This window comes from Protopterus annectens, chromosome 8.part0, assembly GCF_019279795.1.
Source record: "Protopterus annectens isolate FY-2018-M chromosome 8.part0, PAN1.0, whole genome shotgun sequence".
Classification (NCBI taxonomy): Eukaryota; Metazoa; Chordata; order Ceratodontiformes; family Protopteridae; genus Protopterus; species Protopterus annectens.
This window is the reverse complement of record NC_056741.1, coordinates 532,078,878-532,102,136: the sequence shown is the minus strand read 5'-3', so window position 1 is coordinate 532,102,136 and position 23,259 is coordinate 532,078,878. Positions and strand designations below refer to the sequence as shown.

Here is a 23,259-nt window from a genome sequence, read left to right as displayed (position 1 = left end):
GTCTATTCAGCATATCTGATACTCCAAGCATTGGGATCCATGTCAGCAGTAATCAGTCTTCTACCACTAGCTAGCTTCCATATGAGAATCCACCAAAGGACACTATTCTCCAACTCCCATTATCTAGGCCGGTCATGATTACTCAGGCTTGCAGGAGTTGCCTTCTTTGATGGATCCACTCCAGTCAAATACACGAAGGCCGGCCATTTGTTCTAACTCATCCCAAAGCCACAGTGACCACAGATGCCTCTAACTTCGGGTGGGGGGGCATTACTTGGGAAAGACAGTCAAAGGTACATGGTCACTCGAAGAGGCCAACACACTTATCAGTGTTCTGGAAATGAGAGCTGATATCCTAGCATTGCAGGCTTTTCAAAAAACTCTTCTAGCCAGGAGTCTCGCAATTCAGACGAACATGGCAGATAAAGATAAATGAACAACTGGCTTTAAGCAATGTTATGGTTGTGGAAGAAAAGTGCCCAATTCTGATGGTCATTCATCTTGTGTGTACTGCTTGAGCCCAGTGCATTTACAAAGATGACTGTGCTGTTTGTCAAGCTTTTAGTCACTGGGCCATTGTAGAAAGAAAGAACAAGCTTATCTCGAAAGGTCTGATTAAGTTATCTTTTGATGAGGCTTTGTCCACTCAGCCTAGGGCTTAAAAATCGGAAATGTCTTCGCCTTCATTTTCCTCCTCTTCTTTCTATGAGACCAAACATGATAAGAACAGGAGTCTCTCTGTGCCTGCTGTTCCACATTTTGATAGTAAACACACACACACACACACATATATATATATATATATATATATATATATATATATATATATATATATAAATAAATAAATATGTGTGTGTATATATATAAATATATATATATATATATATATATATATATATATACACACACACACACACACGTGTATGTATAAATATGCATACACACACACACACACACATACATTCAAGGATGAAGGTACAGGGCCTTTTTGAACTAACAATGCATATTTAAGCATAAAAAAGTCAAAGGTAATGGTTCTATAAATATTTTAAAATACCAAACCATCTGAGTTTCCAGGCCCTATACTAATTATATCAGACTTCAGCACAGTGTTGTGGCACATTAGCTATTAGGGGAAAAGCAATTCCTACTCCCTTTACATCTTCGCTGTGATAGATGGGTAACTAGGTTTTTAGGTTTTTTATAATTTTTATTTCAGTCATTATAAGCAACTCTTTTTATTACCATCAATCTAAATCAGTAGCATTCAGTAATTAGCCAAATGTTAGCATTGCATTCCAAATTTCCATAGTTTTACTTTTGTATATTTTTGATAATGAAAATTTCCTGAATTATGTTTATCAGTGAATCTCTGGACAAGGTCAACTTTTTCCCTACTTTTCTCTTTGTGGGACAACCCCTTTCCTATTGTCTGTCTTGCATTTCATTCCCCTGCTATTGTACTTTGTCCTTCAACCATCTATGCCATTTGTTCATCAGCTTGTCTTCTTCCTTGTCCCCCAATAAGAGCTTTTCCTGTTGATAAATCATTTCGTCAACTCGTAAGTCTCTCCTATCCTAGCTGGGTCCACCTTTTTCCATCTCCTTGTAATAGCATTTATTGTTTTGTAGTTAGTAGCTGTCCTGCTAAAAGTGTCTTGTCATATTTGTTCCATTTACCTTCATCAAGGACTCCTTTCATGGATGTAGTCATGGATAAAGGGGTTTCTCCAGCCACAATTCTAGTACTTTATTGCTGAGAAAATTCTCTTACTACTTTCAACTTGAGACACTCTTAGAAAACATGTACCCAGTATCAAAAAATATTCTCTGCGTATTGCCAATAACTGTTGTCTACTGCTGGGTATATCCTCTGTAAATGGGAAAGTGTGAAAAAGTACTTGTGTAAGCTTTTCCATCTGAAAATTTGGAATTTTCTCAAGCTAATAATTTTTCATGGTGGTTTATATATCTTTTTCCATTTTTTTTTCAGAGAAGACACTTTCCCAGCCTCTGTTCTCACCCCTGTCAATGCTGTCTCCTAATTTGCATCTTGTTTCCTTTAAAATTTACTAGATTTTAAAAATTATTTTAATTACTACCCACTCCTGACTGCATGTCTGGTAGATGGTTACTCCAGTCAGATACAGCAGACTTAGTTTCTGCCATGATTTTTAATCTGTTACATAGCTGAAATTCTCCATCCCAGCTTGAAATCTAGCTTAAAAAATCCCCTTGTTGCAGTAGCACCTCTTTCTTCTAGATGTTGCCATCTCTCAGTTAGTTCAGATTCTTTGCATTTCACGGATACTCACCTTTATTAGGGTATATCTAGCTATTTCACTTCCCATATTTATATGCTTACTCTTCCAGATCTCAGGCCATTCTCCTTCCACATTCCTTTAAACTTATCTTCCTGTTTCCAGAATATGGGTTTCAGGATCTGTCACTACAGATTTAATGCTGCCCCATTCAGCTATACCACCTTGGCTGGTCCATTTTTGCTGCCAAACTGTAAATATTTGAGCTGCAAGGCTGTCCAAAATGACCATAAATCTGTAGTGGTCAGACCTCCTAACTCCTTTGGTTTCATTATCTTTTCCCATGTGACTCTAGGTTTTGACTGGCCCCAGATAAAGCTGATTAACATATTTAAAGAAAGAGATCCCAGGATTCAGTGGCAGTGCTTGATTACCATTTAATAGCAATGGTAGAACAAACATCTGCATGGATTGTGTATCTCTTGTTTTAATTCTAATTAGTTAATTGCCAGCTGCTTATTCAAGTCATTATTGTTTACTGTTTTGTGTTTCTAACAGATTCTGTCAGAGAGTCTGCTAGATTTATGCTTATGTAATTTATTCTTTCCTCCTGTAATACACTTGGGTGTTTATTATACAGTTCTTGACAGAGCTGCTGATTTATTTTATGGCTTGCATTTTGGATATGTTCACATTGTATCCTTATACCTGTCCATATTCTAGTAATATCTGAAATAATTTTTCCATACATACCTTAGGCTTGATTAGGTAGACCAGCAAATCATCTGAAAACAAGACTATTTTTTCTCCATATCTCTCATTACCACTCCTGCTAACTCTGATTCCCACAGTCTTATGGCGGGTGGTTTAAGGCAAAGGGCAAACAGTGCTGGAGAAAAAGGGCATCACTGTGTTTTGCCTATAGCTGTGGTAAAACAGGGGTTAACTCAGCATTCACTTTAATTGTATCCCCCTGATACATACTTTTCAATAGGTTTATGATTTCAGTTGGGAAATGAAGCCACTATAACATTTTAAATAGGCACAGCTGACAATATTGAACACTCCCTGCTCCTCTCCTTAGTGTAATCACAGTTTGATTGGTATGTTCACCTTGCCGTGCCAGTAAAGAAAGAGTCTTTATGATGTTCTTAGAAGTTTGCCTCCTTTTACACACTCACATTGATTATCTCCGATTATTGGCACACTTCTGGCTGCTAATACTCTCATGAATATTTTGTAGTGCTGGTCAAGAACCAAGATCAGTCTGTACAAACATGGGACTTGATGGGTCTTTCCCTGGGTTCAGTATGGCCACTGTTACTGTTGCCTTCCAGGAGGTAGGGATACCTGTGTTTTTGAAGACCTCATTCATTAATGATGAGTGTAGTCTTAATACCTTCCTCTACTAATAAATAGGGCCTGAGATTTTGCCTTTCAGCAGCTTGCTAAGAGTTTCCCCTCAATTTCTCAGCTGGAATGGGCTTCAAGTGACTGAGAAGTTCTTAATCTGGCTCTGGGCAGGTCATCGAAACAATCTATGACTTCTTCTCTTGAAGGTAGAGAATAAATGTCCCGAAAATAATCCTGAAAATTATTTAACACCTTACTTGGGTCACTCATGATAGTGTTGTCCTTGTCTATAACTTTAAATACCCATCTTTCTTTTTTCCTGTGCCTTAGTCTCAGTGCCAGGGTTTTCTGCACTCCTGGGGTGTTTCCTAAAAACTTTTTCTTCATAACCTTGCTCTTAAACTCTCTCTGCCTGTTTGGTGTCTTGTCTATCTCCCTTTGTGGCCTCCCTAATTTCCTTTCCTAACTCTATGCAACATCCCTCTTGTCTCTGTTGTAAATCTTTTAGTTGTTTCACTGACCTACCCAGAGCCAGCTTTTAGTCATATTCTCAATCACACATTGTTCACCTCTCTTTTTAGTCTTAGAGGTTGTTGTAATCCTTCCATTTATTCCATTTTTACTCTTTCCCAGCTGTTTACAAACCTCTCATTGGGGTTCATTTTGGTAGTATCTGTAATAATTTTCTGCCAATATTGAGAAAATTGCTTGGTCTGTCCATGTATCATTGGTAAATGCCAGTGCCTTTTCTTTGCACTTTTATCCAGTTTTATCTCCAGTGACAGGCTTGCATGGTCCAAGACATAATAGAGACATTTTTCTAATAATTATATGTACATCTTCTCCCAGTATTAAAAATATGTTGATACGAAAATTCCTGAACTATTGGGGCATACTAGAAATGGTTCTCTTTATTAGTACAGTTTATTATTATTATTATGGGGGATTTTTTTGTTTTTTTTAAGTATCTGGGTAAGTAGGCTGGCCATTTGATCATTTTCAGCCACAACTAGAGCTTGAATGAACAGCAGTGTCTCTATCTCTTCCTTTTTATTATTCTTTACAACTGAATCTCGAACTCTGTTTGGAAATCCTTCTAGCTGATGTGATAGCAAGTAAGAAGACAGTCTTCCAGGTTAGACATTTTAGGTGGGCTAAGCCAGAAGTTTCAGAAGGAGCTGTCAGTGTTTCTAAGACATAATTCAAGTTCTATGAAAGAGCACTACTTTTAGGGTGAATCAAATGTAGGATTCCCTTCAGCGTGTGCTTCAAGAATGCAAAGGGAGGATCCATAGGAATGTAGACTGAAGTATATGAGAGCATTATCTTTATAAAAGCGTATTCCAGGCCTAAGTTGAACAATTCAATTAAGTATTGCAGGATCAAGGACACCAGGATACTAGAACTATCCAGATGATGTATGGAAAGGATCAGTTTTAGAACCATTCCCCCACTTATGCCAGAAGGAGTGGTTGAGTTCTCAGTCAATCAAGCTATTCAATTACCTGTTTCATTTCTTGCCCAGTAGAGCAAGGGAGAACAAATTCACTCCTTAGATGTACATATGGAGCTGAGATACTGTCTAGGTAAAGACAAGAAAATCATTCCTGCTAAATCAGCTATTTGTGCCTTTTGCATCCAAGCAGGGCAAAACCAGTTTCCAAATAAACAGTATAATAGCGGCTGGCCCATTGCATTACTTTGTTACTCTTATCTTGGGGAAAAGGTTTGAAGGGACTGTGAAAAACCGTAGCATTGTGTATACTGTAATCATGGTTACTCTTCTTTGGGGGGGGGGGGGGGGGGCTGCGACTCAGGCTTTTTTGAGACTTCTACCTAGTCGTCCGTTCACACTTTCTCCAAATACTCTGGCTTGCTACCAGGGCAAAAGCTGGATTTGCTCCTACCATTCTTCACGGCTTATTGCAACTCACCCCCACCCACTCTGTCCACATCTCTTGCCTTATGAGCGCTGGGAATCATTCCAGTAGTAAGGACCACTTCAGCAATGCTCTATACAAAGAGCATTCTTCTGTTCTGTAAGAACTTGCTTTAGTTGTAGATGCTCGAGTAAATCACTTTTGCAATACTGTTTTCTTCCCACCATCTCCTGTTATGCTCCTTAGGCATCTTGGGCAGAGGTGGGGCACCCTGTCCCTACAGTTCTACCCCTTCACCTTCTAATCTGTCTGAGTCTATGGCCTGCTCAGACTTGTATAGGACTTGGGAAAGCCTGTTTCTTGAAGTCTCTTTCCAAGAGATTCATGCGTTTCTACATAGCTAAGATCCTTCAAATCTTGTTTGGGAACAGGTGAGGTGGATGTCAGCTTGTCTTTATGGACAAGAAATCTCTAAAATAGTGTGGGTGGACATCAGCCCTATTTAAAGAACATAGGTAGGTACTAGGCTGTTGGCCCTAGGGCCTATATAAGCCTAGCCAAATGGTACCCTGGCTTTTGCCACCCAAGAAAATAATTTCCTGTGCCCCTGTCAAGCAGAGCCATAGAAGAGATCCCCAGGGTGAATTTCCTATCTCTCATCCAATCATCAAGATTTTTTTTGAGGAGTGCTAATGAGGAGCTTTGTTTTATGTAGATAGGTAGTTTGTTCCAGAGTATGGGAAGTCTCTGGGACAGGAATCTATCTCTCCAGCATGTTCTGTTTATTGTGGTGACATGGTTTAGGTCCCTAGAGCGTGTAGTTCGTCGGGATTGGGATTTCTTTACGTGGAGCATGTTCAACAGCTCTGGGTTTGACATAGTTTTGTATGTTAGTCAGAGATCGCCTCTGAATAGGTGATATGCGATGGAATAAAGCTGGAGTTCTTTGAGACGGTCTGCATAGGGCATCTGTTTGAGGCCAGTAATCCTCTTTGTGAGGTATTTCTGTGGCCTTTCCAGTTGTTGTAGATGTCTTGTGAGGTACATACCAAAAGGGGCGTTGTATTCTATAATGGGTCTAATGAGTGATGAGTAGACGGGAACAATGACCTCTTTTTTCCTGGATGAGAAACCTTTTGTGATGAGGTGTGCCACACAGAAGGATTTCCTGACTACTGTGGCGATGTGATTATCAAAGGAGAGACAACTGTCCACCTGTGTCCCAAGGTCTCTTATCACACTTTTGGTGTTAAGTAGACTACCGCTTATGTGGTAATTCATGGGTACAGAGTTTTTACCAAAAGGGATGACAGTGCACTTTTTGGCATTGAGCTTGAGGCCACGGCTTTGACACCAGGCATCTGTTTCATTGAGGCCCTTTTTGTAGGATGTCCACATCATTAGGAGTTTTGATTATGGCTCCTAGTTTGCAGTCATCTGCGAACTTTGTTGGCCAAAGACCTTCTGTGTTAGCCTGTACTTCACAGAAGTAGATACCAAACAGGAGAGGACCTAGGACTGAACCCTGTGGTACTCCACTTGTCACTGGTCTGAAGTTGGATTTAGAGTCTGCTACTTTCACAGTGTGGGTTCTGTCAGTGAGCCAGTTGGCAACCCATCTTGTGACATAGGGATTTATACCTAGTTTAGTGAGTTTGTTTATAATTCCAGAGTGGGGAATGGTGTTGAAAGCCATGGCGAGATCTAGGTAGGCTGTGTGTACCACCTTACCCTCATCTATGGCTTTGGTGACCGCTTCAAAGAAGTCTATCAGGTTTAGGAGACATGATCTGCCTTTTACAAACCCGAACTGGATAGGGTCCAGAGTTTGGAGATTAGCAATGTTATTGTTTATAAGTTCCATCATGATACGCTCCATAGCCTTGCAGACCAGGCTCATCAGGCTAATGGGGCAGTAGTTCCCAGGGTTCGTGGTGGCTCACCCTTTGTGGAGTGTGATAACGGTTGCTGTGCGCCATTCAGTGGGCAGAAAGCCTGAGGTGAGGCTGTGATTGAGCATGGTACTTGGGTGGGGTGCCAGTTCGTCCTGTAGTTCATGTAGTTCATGTAGAACGCAGCCTGGGATGTTGTCAGGTCCCATGGATGCTGTGTTCTTGGCTTTGGAGAGTGTTTTTTTTTACCTGTGCAGCAGTGATTACAGGTACTTTGCATTCTTCCGAGATAGAGAGGGACCCTTTAGGGGATGAGAGAGGGGTTATGTTAGCACTGAACCTGTCTGCCAGGATGTTGGCAGTATCAGTTGGTTCTGTATATTTAGTGCCATTGTGCTGTAACTCAGAGCAGATCTGAGTGTTGCCATTGAAATTCTTGACTTAGCTATATAATGCTTTGTGGTTGTCTTTAGAATCAGTGGCGATTTTGTTTTTGTAACCAGCTTTGGAGGATTTTATGAGGGATCTCAGCTTCTTACTGAGGCTGACCACAGAGTTCCTCCAATCATGGGATTTTACTCTTTTTTGCAACAGTTTCTTTCTTCTGTTGTAGAGTTTGTTTATAGCAGGGGACAACCAGATTTTTTTGGAGGATAGCATCTTGGTTCTGTTAGGGATTGCACGATCCATGTACTCGTGTAAGTGTTTTTAAAGTGCAATTGCATAAGATTCAGCAGTCATATCTCTATTGTCTGCCAGCATGGGTGTCGTGAAGTTTGCCACTTCTGTATTAAGAAGTGTGAAGTTGGCTTTGGAGAAATTTTTTACGGTGGTTTCCCTAGTGGGGGGGTGGGATGTGGATGTCTAGGGTGATTTGCTTGTGGTCAGATCTGACCAACGAGGAATTGACCTCTGGTATGGAACACCGGTTGCCCATGTTGGCAATGACCAGGTCTAGGATATTGCTGCCCCTGGTGGGGGTGTGGATAAGTTGATCCAAGGCATTGGAATTTATGAATTCCAGAAAACATTTAGCACAAGAGTTGGTACATGAGTAGTTTTCCCAGGTAATGGTGGGGTAGTTGAAATCACCAATTATTAGGGTGTTAGGTTGTACCCTAATATTTTCCAGTGTATTAAGAAATGAGGCGTGGGAATCCTGAGGCATGGTGGGGGATCTGTAGCAAGCTACAATTTGTATTGCGGTCTTGCCCAGAGTTAGTTGCACTTGGACGATCCCAGATGCATTATGCTGGACAACTAGCCTGGAGGTGTGGATATGCTTAATGAATATGGACACTCCTCCGCCTTTATTGCTTCGGTCCAGGTTAGGTGGCCGAAAGGTGTGGTATGAATTATAGCGTGGTAATGCAGGGGTGCTCTCTGGAGCCTTGAACCAGATCTCTGTCATTGCACAGATGTCAATGTTCTCCATTTTAAGGAGTGCCTCGAGGGAGTGCATTTTGAGGTTTAGACTTCTAGCATTACCCTCAGATTTTGCTTGCTTGTACCTGATACGGTGGTGAATTCGCCACTTGAATCTTGCCTAAAAAAGGCACTGTAGGGGTGGCAAGAGCCTTAGTCAGTATCCGGAATCCAAAGGGCGACAGGTGTAGGCCATCTCTGGCAAAGCATCGTGGTTTGTCGATCATGTCATCCCTGGCAGACAGATACTGGATCCCCTTAGAATGACCCCAGTAGCTTAGTCAATTGTTGAAGTCAATCATTTTGTCCTTGTACTGTGGTTTCATTCTGGGTGATGGCAAGATGCTACTCAGGACTAGGTCATACCTGCCTGGGCTGCTAGATCAGAAAGCTCCTCCATGTCTCCATACTGATATCTGTAAGGTGTGGACATTTGCCCAGCCAGATCTGGGAAGACAGTTGTTCTAGAAGTCAGGCCAGACATAAGGCCTTCTATGGCTGAAGTCCCATTAGTAAAGAGTGCCACAGTCATGATCTAGTCAAACATCGTTTGTTGAAGTAAGTTCTTCCACAATGATACTTCGTCCAGGTTTCTGGAGAAATACGTATGCCTTACCAGATATGTTGCCATTTCAGCTGCCTGCATTAATGTCAGTAATGGGAATGCAAGGAGCAGTTGAAACGCACTTTATTTCAGATGAAATTTCTGTATTAGTTCTATTTTTCATTTATACCAGAGCAAAGTAGATTGACAACAAGCAAAGGTAGAGTGTGGGTGACTGGGGTCAGATGGCCAAGTAAAAGAGTGACAAAGGAAGAAATAGAGAATGACTCATCCTTCAAGGAAGTGGCACACAGTCCAAGTGAGCTACCTGCCAGGATATTAAAAAAGTTGACACTGTTGTTCTGTGAACTGCTGGATGAACTTTGTCTCTCCTCAGTAACCAGTATGACCGTATATAACTGTGACTGACACTTTTATTTTGCATAAAGGTAGATCTAGGAAAGAGACATATTATTTTATGCACGTTAGTCTTGGATGTTCGATTAACTTACCACCATCTAGTTCACTAGACTGTTGTTTGTTAGCACTGAACTGATTACACCCAGAAGACACACACTTAGTTTCCCAAAGGGGGAAATATGCTCCCTACAGCAGTTCCCACAGATATATTCATTGTCAGCTCTGATGTCAGCACTACATGTCCATAGAAAGTTAAATCTCTGATGTTAGTAACATCTGTCAGAAAACACTTTCTTCCATGAGAATTATCTTCCTTCAATCTGTAGGTAATTGTGAATTATTCTTGTGTAGTTTCAATTTCAGTTATTAATGATATCAACATTAGTAACTCTCATTCTTGGGAAGTCCATTCAAAAGATCTAGCAATACAGTTTGGTGGAGTTCCTAAACTTTAATTCTCTGGCTGAAGAGTGCTCAGTCTAGCTTGAGTAAGTGTTTTTGTTTTCTACTAAGGTATAGAGTGGTAATAATGTGGATGTAGTGTAATTGAACTTCCTGTAAAGGAAAAAAGTATGAATGTGGGTACCAGAATTGTAGAATTGATTGGAAATCAATTGTCTAATTAGACTCAGAGGGTGGTTGTCAAAGGGAAATTGTAAGAAGTATTAGTAAACATTGAAGTGTCCTAGGTTGTTTAATTTCACTGTATTTGCATTTGATATCATATCACTGACTATGAATGTCAAGTACCATTGGATGTGGAGACAAAAAGGTGTATGATTGCACAAAGATTGGGCCAGTAGTCTTGTATGGAGATATGGTTGCTGTAGAAGTCGGCAGCAGCTAGGACTGTGGGCAGATGAGATGGAAATTAGTGTACAAATAACTACAATGTTTTACAATGTTAGGGAAGACCCATGTAAAGTGTACTGTTTTATTAGAGTGACCTTTTTTAGCACAATATTGGAAAACTATGTGGTGTAATCCCTTGTATGAAAAATCCCTGATGTTCATCATGTTTCACTGTTGCAGTCATTACACTTGGGTTATCCTGCTGGCAGGCGACACGTAGTCGGCCCGAATTCCAAAGTCTTGGTCCGGTGTCGGTTGCTGTCGCCTCTTTCCCTGACGTCAGTGTGCCAGGGGGTATAAAAGTTGCAACTGACGCCATTTTCTTCAGTCTTTCTTGCCGCGCGGTTCCTGAAGCATAAGCAGTTCGCAAGTGCCGGTCTGCCAACTCCTGAGATTTTCAAAACTGAATTTCAGAACCGAAGTCTTCAATAAAGCTACATACCCGTTGGGGAAACTTTTTCTTGCTCCAGACCGATGTCAGTAAAAGTTAATAATTGTATTTCTTGTGGGAAGCAAATACCTCATAAGGACTTCCACTCTTACTGCATTCCTTGCCTAGGCCCTGAACACGACGTCACTAGTTGTCAGTTTTGTGCTAGATTTAATAAACGCACTATTAAATGTCGGTTTGATTTTGCTTTACATTATTTTGGACGCCGATTTAATTACATAATGCCGTCTGAACAACCGACGACTGGAATGTATAAAAAACGCAAAGACAAAGAAAAAGACAGGCATCCGAGGTCCAAAACCGACGACGAAGCCTCTTCTAGGCCAGTCGCCGGTTCTCAGTGAGGTGCTTTCGCAGCCCCTGACGTGCGCTACCTCAGAGCCACAGGCCGCAACCGACAGAGTCGTGGAGACACCAAGGCCTGTGGAAACTCAAGGTATTGGGCCTATGGAAAATATACCCTCAGATGGGTCCGGAGCCGGTTAGCAGGCACCAGCTCTGAGGGTGTTTTCAGACCTTCACAGCTTACAATTAAAGCTACTACAGCAGCAAAGGCAAAGTCAAAAACACCATTAAAGACAAAGAAACAAGTGCAGCATTCTCCAGAACAGTCATCCATGCCTAAGAAACAGATGCTTAAAATGGCTGAAGACCTTATTACTTTAATCAGGGGCTCCCATCCCCCTCCTGACAAAAGGCCTAGGCAAGACACTGATTATGATTCCTCTGATCAAGTTTCCATTTCCTCTGATTCTTCCTCTGATCAGGGCTATTCTCTCCCTCCCTATGAGGACTCTGATACTGAAGAGTCCATTCCTTCAGCCTCACCGCCTGAGGATTACTCTTTTGGGGAAACCCTGCACACCATGAGGGAACATTTCCATTGGGAGAGCCAGGATTACTCAGAATCCAAGAAAAGGTCCCAGAGATTTCCTTCTATTGCCTCAGCACAGGCCCTTGGCTATCCCCCCTGTGCTTGATATTGTTGATGATGTTTTTTCTGAATCCAGTCTGTCTCCAGATTCTTTACCCCCTGCACCAGTAAAGCCAGGCAGGTACTACAGGGTCCCTGACTCTCATAAATTTCTTTACAAAACCCCGCTGCGGACCCAGAAACTATCTCTCAGGGTCCAAAAGGGGTTAAACCTTCCACTGTCAAAAATCCTGTCCCCTCAGATAGGGATTCCAGAGCTCTGGACGGATGGGGGAAAAATTTTACACTTCTGCTACTTTAGCTGTCAGAGCTTTAAACTGTCAGTTTCACATGCTTAAATATCAGCAGTATGTCATGTCATTGTTAAAGCAGAGAATGGTTGCAAGTACAGAAGGTCCTGACTGTAAAGAAATGCAGGATTTATTGCATGCAGTTGAACAAGTGGGAAAGCATACTCTGCAGTGTGGTTTTGATTCATTAGAGGCTTCTTGTAGAGCCGCAGTTACAGGCTCAGTTATTTGAAGGCATCCTTGGTTGAAAGAACAAAGTTTACCTGACCATGTTAAAATGAAAATTATTGGATGCTCCACTGCAGCATGATACTTTGTTTGGTGTTAAGGCAGAAGAGGTCTTAAAGAAAATGGAGGATAAAGCAAATTCAATGCAAACTGTGAAAGATTTCTTACAGGTTCAGCAACCTAGATTTAGCAGGAACTGGCCTTCAAAAAATTGATCCTTTCCAGTGTCAGAAAGGCCACAAAGAGACAGATATAGATGCCCAAGAGGCAGATCTCAGCCCCAAGGCTCCTACAGACCTAAATAATGGGGTTTTTCAGCCCCCAAAGGAGGAGAAGACAAATCACAACCTTATAGAAAACAGTCACAATGACTTCCCTCTGCAAATGCCAAGCACGTACCAGTTGACAGCACCCCTAGGGGGAAAGCTAGCACTTTTCTCAAAGAATTGGCACACGATCACCCCAAGACCAATGGGTGCTGAATATAGTTTCTCAAGGGTACAGGTTCCACTTCCACACGCTTCCAAAACCAAAAGGTATGCCAAGCCTGCCTCAAAACCAATGGGCAGAGGCATAAAAACAGATTGCAGCTCTTATGGATATGGGAGCTATTCAAAATGTTCCACAAGAAGAACAGGGCCAAGGATTTTACTCACGACTTTTCCTAGTTCCCGGAAAGGACAAAGCATGGAGACCAATACTGGACCTGTCAATCCTAAATACTTTCCTGGATGTTCCAAAATTCAAAATGTTAAAACTACAACAACTCTTTCCAATGCTGGGCAAAGAGACTTGGCTAGTTACTTTGGATCTCAAGGAGGCATACGTGCACATCCCAATCAGGCAATCGTGCAGAAGATACCTCAGATTTATAGCAATCTCAATGCATTATCAATTCTCTGCACTGCCCTTTGGCTTATCTACTGCGCCCAGGGTCTTCACAAAATGCTTGGCACCAGTAATTGCATTTTGCAGGCAAAAAGGAATTCAAATATATCCCTACTTGGACGACTGCCTTATTCAAGCAGAGATCAAGGACATTCTTCTAAAGTACTTGGAGTTTGTAAAAATATTACTAATTTGCCTAGGGTACACAGTAAATGAAAAGAAATCAAAACTAGTGCCCTCTCGAGATAATATTCCTGGGTGCAAGCTTGAATACAACTACCCAGATGGCTTATCTCACACCAGACAAACAAAGGCAACTGACTCATTACTTTCAAATGATGGCAACAAAGACCCAGCTCCCTGCAAGAAATATTCTGCAGGCCCTGGGTTTCATGGCATCTTGCATTCTACTAATTCCATATGCCAAACTGCATATGAGGAAACTACAATGGTATCTAAAAAGTGTTTGGACTCAGCATTGTCACAGCCTAGAGACAATCATAACCTTGATTCCCTGCCTACAACAGGAGTTCCGATGGTGGTCACAGGCCTGTCACCACAACAAGGGACAGCCTTTCACCTTACCTACAGCCAGGCAGACAATAACAACGGATGCATTGGATTACGCCTGGGGAGCACATATGGCAGGAAAATGTATTCAGGGCACGTGGCCCAAGGAACAACTGTATCTTCACATCAATCAAAAAGAGATTCTAGCTGTACAGAATGCCCTGACAGCCTTCAAGGACCTAATACATCCAGGACAATTATTAATAAAGACGGACAATACCACAGTTATGTGGTACATAAACAAGCAAAGGGGCACACATTCCTACCCCCTATGCAGACAAGCCATGACTTTGTGGAACACAGCATTGACTCACCAGGTACATCTGCAAGCACAATTCCCGCCAGGAACAAAAAATACACTGGCAGATGAACTAAGCAGAAATCTCATGGATCCTCACGAATGGAAGCTAAATCCACAAGTGTTCAACATGATAACAAGGGAATGGGGATGCCCAGACATAGATCGATTTGCCCCCCCCTCACAATTACCAATTACAGAAATTTTGCACAAGGACTTATAACTCTCAAGCATGGAAAGTGGATGCTCTATCTTTCAACTGGAAAAATCTGACAGTCTATCCCTTCCCTCCGACGCCTCTTCTCACCAAGGTGCTTCTAAAAGTCAGACAAGAGAGGCCAAAAATTATCCTGATTGCACCAGACTGGCCACGCCAGCACTGGTACCCACTCCTAAAGATTTTGTCCCAAGGCCCACCCTGGCCTCTACTTCAAATCCCTCATCTTCTGACACAGCAAAACAATCAGATTCTGCACAGTCAACTCAGAACCTTAAACCTGGCAGCATGGCAGATAATGTAGCCACTCAGACTGCACCTCTCTCTAAAGCTGTTATGGATGTAATTTTGAAAGCCAGGAGACCCAGCACTAGGAAATCTTATGCGGAAAAATGGAAGAGATTCTGTGCTTGGAACCAGGTACAAAGGCTCGACCCACTGGTCCCTAATATGCCTCAGATTTTACAATACCTGACTGAGATGTTTGACAAATGCCTATCTTTTTCTTCTATTAAAATCCATGCCTCTGCCATTTCAGCTCATTACAATATGGATCCTCCAATTTTTTCACATCCTCTTCTACGACAGTACCTCAGAGGGGCAAAGAATACAAGACCCCCTAGGAGAGCACCAGTGCCTACTTGGGACCTCAATTTTATTTTAGAAAAACTAACACTACCTCCTTTTGAACCAGCCAGCACAGCTGATCTAAAATTCTTGCCATGGAAAACTGCTCTGCTCTTAGCAATAACTTCAGCAAGAAGAGTTTCAGAGTTACAGGCATTGATGGCTGTGGAAACTTTCCTTATTTTTTACCAGGACAGGGTTTCTCTAAGGACGAACCCAACATTCATGCCAAAAGTGGTCTCCAGTGTGGCCTTAAACCAAACTATTCATTTGGCTACTTTCTACCCAAATCCCCAGAATAAAGGGGAAAGACTTCTGCACTCTTTGGATATTCACAATCAGCTACGTTTTTACTTGGACAAAACAAAAGCTTTCAGAAAAACTGAGCAACTGTTTGTAGCATATGCTGCAGGATCACAAGGAAAAGCTATTACAAAGCAGACAATCTCCAAATGGATAGGACACTGCATCTGCTTCTGTTATGCACAACATGGCAAATCTGTGCCTAAGGGCATTAGGCCTCATTCTACCAGAGCAGCAGCCTTCCTCAGAGGGGTACCAACCAAAGACATTAGAAGCTGCAACCTGGAGCTCAGTGCACACTTTTACCAAGCACTACCACCTACCTCTCTACTCCAAATCCAGAGCAGGCTTGACATCAGGGAAGAGGCGACAGCAACCGACGCCGGACCAAGACTTTGGAACTCGGACCGACTACGGGTCGCCTGCCAACAGGATAACCCAAGTGTAATGACTGCAACAGTGAATACACTCGAACATCTACATTTATGGTAGGTACACAACTGTACTTTATGCATTGTGAAACTGCAATTTTAGAATTCAATAAGTGATGGTGTTCATAGCACAAGTGAATTTCCAGTGTCATTGAGGTAATCCTGCCATTGTAGAGAACACCGGTAAAGCCATGTCTGATATCGTGAATACAGTTCTGTAGACCATACAAGCAATGAGAAATTAAATTACTAAATGTGAAGTTCAGAGTTGCCAAAATGGTGAAGTGTATAGACAGGTTTGTGTGAAATTAAACTTAGGGGATTGGACATTTAGACATTAGTAGACAGACCAGTGAGATCTGCCTCTTGTTTAAGGACAAATGGAAGGGGACGATTTGAAGATGAAGAACGTATGATAGAGGAAGAGAACATGGTTGGCAGTTGAAAGTACATTACTATGAAGCAGTACTTCTGAAATCAAAGTTGTATTCATCAGAGGCCTTCATCATTGCTTGGGATAGAGAAAAGAAAATCTGATACAGTCATACATGAGGGCTAGCTACAACTTTGTAGAGCATGTTTTTTCTATCCACATGTTTGCACAGGAACCCAGGTGTATTGTTACAGTCCTTCTTGTTTGAAGTGTTGGTCTTTTAGACCACTTTGACAATCATTGTTGAAGTATGTTTGTAAACACCTTGCAGTGTGGTCTTATTGCCAAGTCATTAGTAGTATTTAAAGTAATGTCAGCTGCAAAAGTCATTGGGCAGTGTGCTAAGAATTTGTTTATCTGAACATTAGTTAACTTAAAGATCTGTGACTACTGTCGGGCAGGTGATAGAAATTGGTGGTAACACAAAAGAATAAAGAAGATACTTTGTTGTATGTCAGACACATTCAAAATATTTTGTGAACCTTTTACTAGATTAATTGAAATGTACGTGTTGTGTTCATTATATGCTTGTCTGTATATTTTGAATAGGTCCAACAAAAAGACAGGTAGCAGTGAAGTCAACCAGAGGGTTTGCCTTGAAGTCTACTCACGGTCTTGCTGTCAAATCCAGCAATATGACAGCTGGAGATAACACACAGCCACGTAAAAGTACTCGGTTATTTTTTGATGGTGAAGAATCTTGTTATATCATAGATGCCAAACTGGAAGGAAATCTTGGACGGTATCTGAATGTAAGTCTCATTTTATCTTACAGGTATAAACCCTGTGGGGAAGAAAATTTGCACAAGTTAGTGAAGTACATTACAAAACTATTTTCTGTGATGTAGAAGGAACTAGACATTGTGCCATACAGTGTGTGCTTATGTTTTTTTTTTTGTTTGTTTTACTTGCTCACAAACTCAGTTGACACCTTGATTAACCAACTTGTGGTAATTCTTGGTGAACAAGTTTTACTGTTATGCTGAAGAGTAGGAGTCTGCTAATCCATCCATGTAAACTATGTTTTGCCTTTGATGAATTTAAATGTTCGTGGTCTGGATCACTGTTTTTTTTTTAAACAAGAAACATCTTAAGTTATTTCATATGAGATAGGCAATCATACATTACTGACATAATTTTAGTTGTAAACATTATACATCACTTATAATGTATCCGGTCGTTGTCAGTCAAACATTACATAGCTCATTCAAATACTGCCTTCTTTTAAACCTCATTCCTCCTCTGCATGTATTCTGCCCACAATTCCCCTTTTTTATGTAATTTGCTGTTACCCTTTTGTAAAGATCCCAGTTCCACTTGTTTTGTCTGTCATTAAATTCACTACTTCTAATACAGTTAGTTTGACTTTGATTTCTATTTTCTAGTAATTGTTTTTTATTTGACAGCCACCTTAGTTGGACTCAGCAAGACCTTATCATGTCTGGGCAATTCTGGTTCTATATCATAGCTCAAAAAAAAAATAATTTCCTTAGTTAAACCAATTTGCTCACCCAGTATCTCTGACAGAGTAGTCTGCAGGGAATCTTTAATGTCTGCCAGCTCGTTATACTGCCAAAAATATGCTCCCATTTACCTCTTTCCTCCCCATCACACCTCCAACATTTGCTTTCTACATGAGGAAAAATTCTTTGGTGTCTACTTGGGGTATAAAAATGTCTATATAAACACATCCAAGCAAAGATCCTTAATCTTCTAGACTTTTTCTTGCATGTTTGGGAGGCATACATATATTCCCCACATTGTTTCTTTGTGACTTACTTATCCAATCTCTCTTCTCAATTATTTCTAACCTCCTCTGAGTGATTCTTATAGTTATTTATTTTATTTATTTAACATTTGTTTTCCAGACAGTCTGACTATGGCAGAGCCCATTTTCAGTGCAGGACTGGGGAGAACCACTCCAGACTCATGTCTTTGGAACGTGGAAGGAAATTGGAGAACCCAGAGGAAACCCATGCAAACACAGGGAGGACAAGCAGACTCCGCACAGAAGGTATTCCAGCCGGGAATTGAGCTGGAGAACCTCTTGCTGTGAGGGGGCAACACTAACCACTGCACCACCCATTGGTGGTTATCATGCAATATTTTTTATGCTGTACTAATTATTCCTTTTTTAACAGCAGCTTCTGTTCTAGATTGCACTAAAAACTCTACCAGTGCTGGTCTTTCACTTTGTCTATACTCTATCAATCCTTGATAGGGAAGGCAGTCTCTAGCCTGAAGTCCAAATAAGTACTTGGCCTCTTCCCATTTTATTACCTTTCTCCTCTCTGATTATTTGCTCCCAATGCCTTGGTTCTGTTGCCATTTTTCTCCAGTAAATTCCAGCCCCGTCTTGCCTATTGTCTGTATCCCTAATTGCTGTCATCCCTATTGGCCGAATATCCTTTCTCCATTCCCATTTTGATTTAATGCTTAGAATACTGTCTGCTACTTTATGAATATAGGTCTGGATCGCTGTTGGCAGTAATAAAATTTGGGAACTGAGCTAATTATGAGAGAGGATGCCTGGAAAGACCTAGTTTGAAGAACAGGACTCTTGTCCAAGACTCTCCAGTTCCTGAGATAGCTCTCTTCACCATATTGAGTTATAGACTTCTAAGCTTCAGAAGTTCACTGTTTCATAGAAACGGCCTTAGCAGTACCAAAGATGTATATACGAGGCACCTCCTCTGCTCAACTCCCCACATCCAGATTTCTCATGAACACTGGTAGGTACTAGCTCAGATCACACTTCCCTTTTTTCAGTCACTACATACCAGACTAAACAAACAGTTCTCTTTGTCTTTGGTCATCTGCAAAAAAATAAGAGGCAGCTTTTTCCTGAGAGATTGAAATACTTCTCTTGTTGGGGGTGATGAGCTTATAAATCTGTGAAGCCCTCCTCTGGGATACGAGTCAGATGAAGACTCCCTGTCTTTTGGTTCGCCTCTGAAGACCTTTTATTTAGAGATGCCCTTGCCTTAATGAGGAGCCATTTCAAATGGGAATCTAGGGAGGCCTCATAGTTCCAAAAAAGATACATCAGTCTTTTAAGCCTGGAGATCCCAAACCGCTTGCTATACCTCCATTTTGAGGCATTATTTGTGAATGTTTTTTAGTACAATATGCCTAGAACCAGACTCCAACCACACACCATACCACCACTTATAGGAATCTTTTTTTTTTTTTTTTTTTTTTTTTTTTTTTTTGAGGGAAGCCTGGCTGGTTTTGTTTTTTTTTTTTTTTTGTTTTTTTGTTTTTCACAATCCAAGATCTTTTTTAATGTTCTATATAAAAGCAAGTGGCAGATCCTGTTTTGGAGTCTATGAATGTTGTTTGGGAGATGAAGATGGTTTGTTCCCTGAACCCCTAACATATTGACTAAGATATTATACTGCTTTGAAAAGGTCACACTGCAGCAGCCCTAGCTTTCATGTTATTAATTAACAAATTCATATGATACAGTACTGAAGTAAGTACTAAAGCAGATGGTGTTACTGTTTTTTGTCATAAATGAGTTTCTGCTCATGAGATCTCTAGGCCAAACCCAAAGGTGAAAGTGATCAGACTAGCCTAGAAAGCTACACAGGTGGATAGATATGCATTTAAATTTGTGTATGAATGTGGTGAATGCATCATTCTTGACTGTGACTGTAGCATCTGTGATCGAGACAGTCCTGGGTGAGAATCCAATCTCTACCAGAAGTTGTCAAGTTGCAGCTTCTTAATATCCCACTTGATAAGGAATTGCTCATTGGACTCTCTTTGTAAGACATTTTCAAGGAACTAGAGGAAAAGGATATGCTATGAGTGAAACAGCTGCTCCTTCCATCCATTCCAAAGTACAGTAGGAACTACCCAGCAAAAAGCTGGCCATTTTACCAATGCTAGATAAAACAGAAGCAGGCACATGATAAAAAGCCTTTTGAAAAGTTGTGGCAAGGTCAAAATGGGAAGTAACAAATGACCTAATTCCACACCAACTCTTAATTTCCTGTTATCTCAAAGAGATGCCCTCTGAAATTAAGAGTTTTGTCCCTTTTCTTAGAAAAATTGAAGGAAAAAAACAAAGGACAGGTGGCTGCTTTATATTGTTTTCCAGGGGTGCAGACTGCACATCCATGTTGATCCAGTCCGCATACTATAATATGTTCGACTAATTGTAGGCATTCTATCTTAGGCAAGATTTCGCTTTTCAGAAAGCTCAAGCTCTTCCCCTCTTCCTATGATGCCCTGCTTCCTTTTCCATATGTTGTTGCTACTTTCTTCAAGCCACAGCTACATCTTTCTGGCTCAAGGGACTACATCAGATTTTGGATTCATACTCTATATTGTGACAGGTAAGTCACTACTTTCAGCCATAGTGTTTCTAGAATAAGTTTGATAGTTCCTGACAGTTTATGATTAAAAGTTACATTTCAAAATGTCTTTATTATTTGCCTCCCCACCTTATAATTAAGAGTTTTGATTTCCATTTTTTAGTTATTGCTTTTATGGTAGCCATTAGAATTAAACAGTAAGGCATTTCATGTCCTGTGTCCCAGCTCAAAAGGATCTTTTCAGTAGTTACATCCATTTGCTCCTCCAGCATTTTCTGACAAAGTATTCTGTAGTGAGTTTTTAAAATTTGCCAAACTCATTGCACTCCCAGAAAACATGTTCCGTTACCTCTGTCTTTCTCATCATACATCCAGCAATTGCTGTTTACCTGAGGTAAACTTCACTGAAGAGTGCATGGAATATAAAAATATCTATGCAAACACCTCCAGGCAAAATTGTTAACCTTCTGTTTCTTTGTTGCATACTTGAGAGTCATACAGATATCTTTCATTGTCCTTTGTAAATCACCTTTCTAGTCTCTCTTCCCAATCTTTTCTAACCTCCTCTGAGTGTTTTTTATTGTTATCATGCAGTATTTTATTATATGCCCTTTATCCTTTTTAATGGCAGCTTCTGTAATCTATTGTGGTTAAGTTGCTGTTAAGTGCTGATACTTTATAGTTATATAGGAAAGGAAAAAGCCTCTGGGTTAACCTGTTACAAAAAGTGCAGTCATAAGAGTCCACTCCAGGAGTCATTTGACCAAGGTGGGAACACCTTTTTGACAAGTGTTAAAACTCATCCATAATGGTTTACTCAAGGGAGACCCCGCAAAGGAAGATTTTCTCCTCTAGAAGAGGAGACCGAAATGTAAACACCTGGACAGTTAAGAACCTTCCCTATCCCATGCCAAAGCACCCAGAATTTAAGCTCCCACTCCATTAAGCTTGTGCCTCTTCTCTGCCACCATGCCTCGGAAACCGATGCCCAGACTGCATGGTCAGGCCTGTATGCTTAAAAAACAAATGATAAGAATGGCTGAACACCTTATTACTTTAATCAGGGGAAGCCAACCTTCCCCCTCTAAGAGAACTAGGACTGAATTTGCTTATGATACTTCTGACCAGGATTCTTAAATTTCTGTCTCCTCTGATGACCAGGATTTACCCTTATCTACCTATGTGGATTCTAATGCAGAGGACTCTGTTCCCTCTGCTTCTGCACCAGAGGATTTTTCCTTTGATGAAACTTTGCATACTCTAAGGGAGCATTTTCACTGGGAAAGCCAGGATTACTCTGATTCTAAAAAGAGGCTTAGAGATTTCTTACTCCTGCCCCAACACAGGCCTTTAGCTATCCCTCCTGTTCTGGACATTATTGACTATGCCTTTTCGGAATTTAGCTTGGCCCCTGACTCTCTACCTCCTGCTCCCAGAAAACCTGATAGATATTACAGGGTTCCTGATTCTCACAAGTTCCTTTTTAAAAATCATACTGCGGATCCCGAGACCATTTCACAGGGGCCCAAGGGCATTAAGGCTACTACTGCCAAAAATCCTACCCCCTCTGATAGAGATTCCAGGGCCCTGGATAGATGGGATAAGAAGGTGTACACCTCTGCAGCCTTGGCCATCAGGGCGTTAAATTGCCAGTTTCATATGTTAAAGTATCAGCAGCATATTATTGGATTGCTTAAACAGAAAATGATGTTGATTCCTGATTGTGATGAAAGTAAGGATTTACAGGATTTAATGCATTCTGCTGAACAGGTTGGAAAACATACTTTGCAGTGTGGTTTTGATTCACTGGAGACATCTTGCAGGGCTGCTGTCACCGGGTCTGTACTTAGAAGGCATGCTTGGCTTAAGGAGCAATCTTTGCCAGACCATGTTAAAACTAAATTGCTGGATGCTCCCTTAAATCAGGACCGCTTGTTTGACAACAAAGCAGAAGTTCTTAAAAAGATGGAGGAAGAAGCTAAATCTATGCAAACTGTTAAAGATTTTTTACAAGTGCAGCCTCCTAGATTTAGTAGGCATTGGCCCTCAAAAAATTGGTCCTTTCCTGCCTCTTCCAGGTCTTCTCAGTTCAAACCCAGAACCAGCAGAACACCCAGGCTTCAGTCCCAGAGTACGCACAGGACTAAGCAGTGGGGGGGGCTCCCACTTCCAAATAAGGGAGTAGTAAGACCCCCCCCCTGTGGTAAGCTGTCTCATTGACTTTTAAAACTTTCAAGCACTTCTCAACTGACTGCTCCTGTAGGGGGAAAGATTGCTCTGCAAGCAAAAAACTGGGAACTCATTACCCAGGACAAATGGGTTTTAAACATAGTTTTCCCAAGGATACAGATTTCACTTCCATACGTTACCAACCCCAAACGATTGGCCAGATCTACCCCCAAATCAGTAGGCGGAGGCTCAAAAGCAAGTACTCTCTCTTAAGATTAATGGCTATTCAGAGTGTACCAGAAGAGGAAAAGGGATACGGTTTCTACTCAAGACTTTTCATGGTACCCGGAAAAGACAACTCATGGCGTCCTATTCTGGACCTGTCTATCCTAATCACGTTTTTGGTGATTCCAAAATTCAAGATGCTAACTCTTCACCAGTTGCTTCCCATGAATAGGCAAAGATGCCTGG

At 41.1% G+C, this 23,259-nt stretch overlaps 1 protein-coding gene across 1 annotated transcript in view; it reads left to right on the top strand.

Moving 5' to 3' along the window:
* Positions 1-23,259, top strand: part of SETDB1 (SET domain bifurcated histone lysine methyltransferase 1) — a gene marked incomplete in the record, with an annotated part of 3,089,600 nt that overhangs the window by 2,734,220 nt on the left and 332,121 nt on the right. Inside the window, 1 exon segment of the mRNA XM_044080041.1 lies at positions 16,847-17,049. Coding sequence (XP_043935976.1) covers positions 16,847-17,049 — 203 coding nt within the window.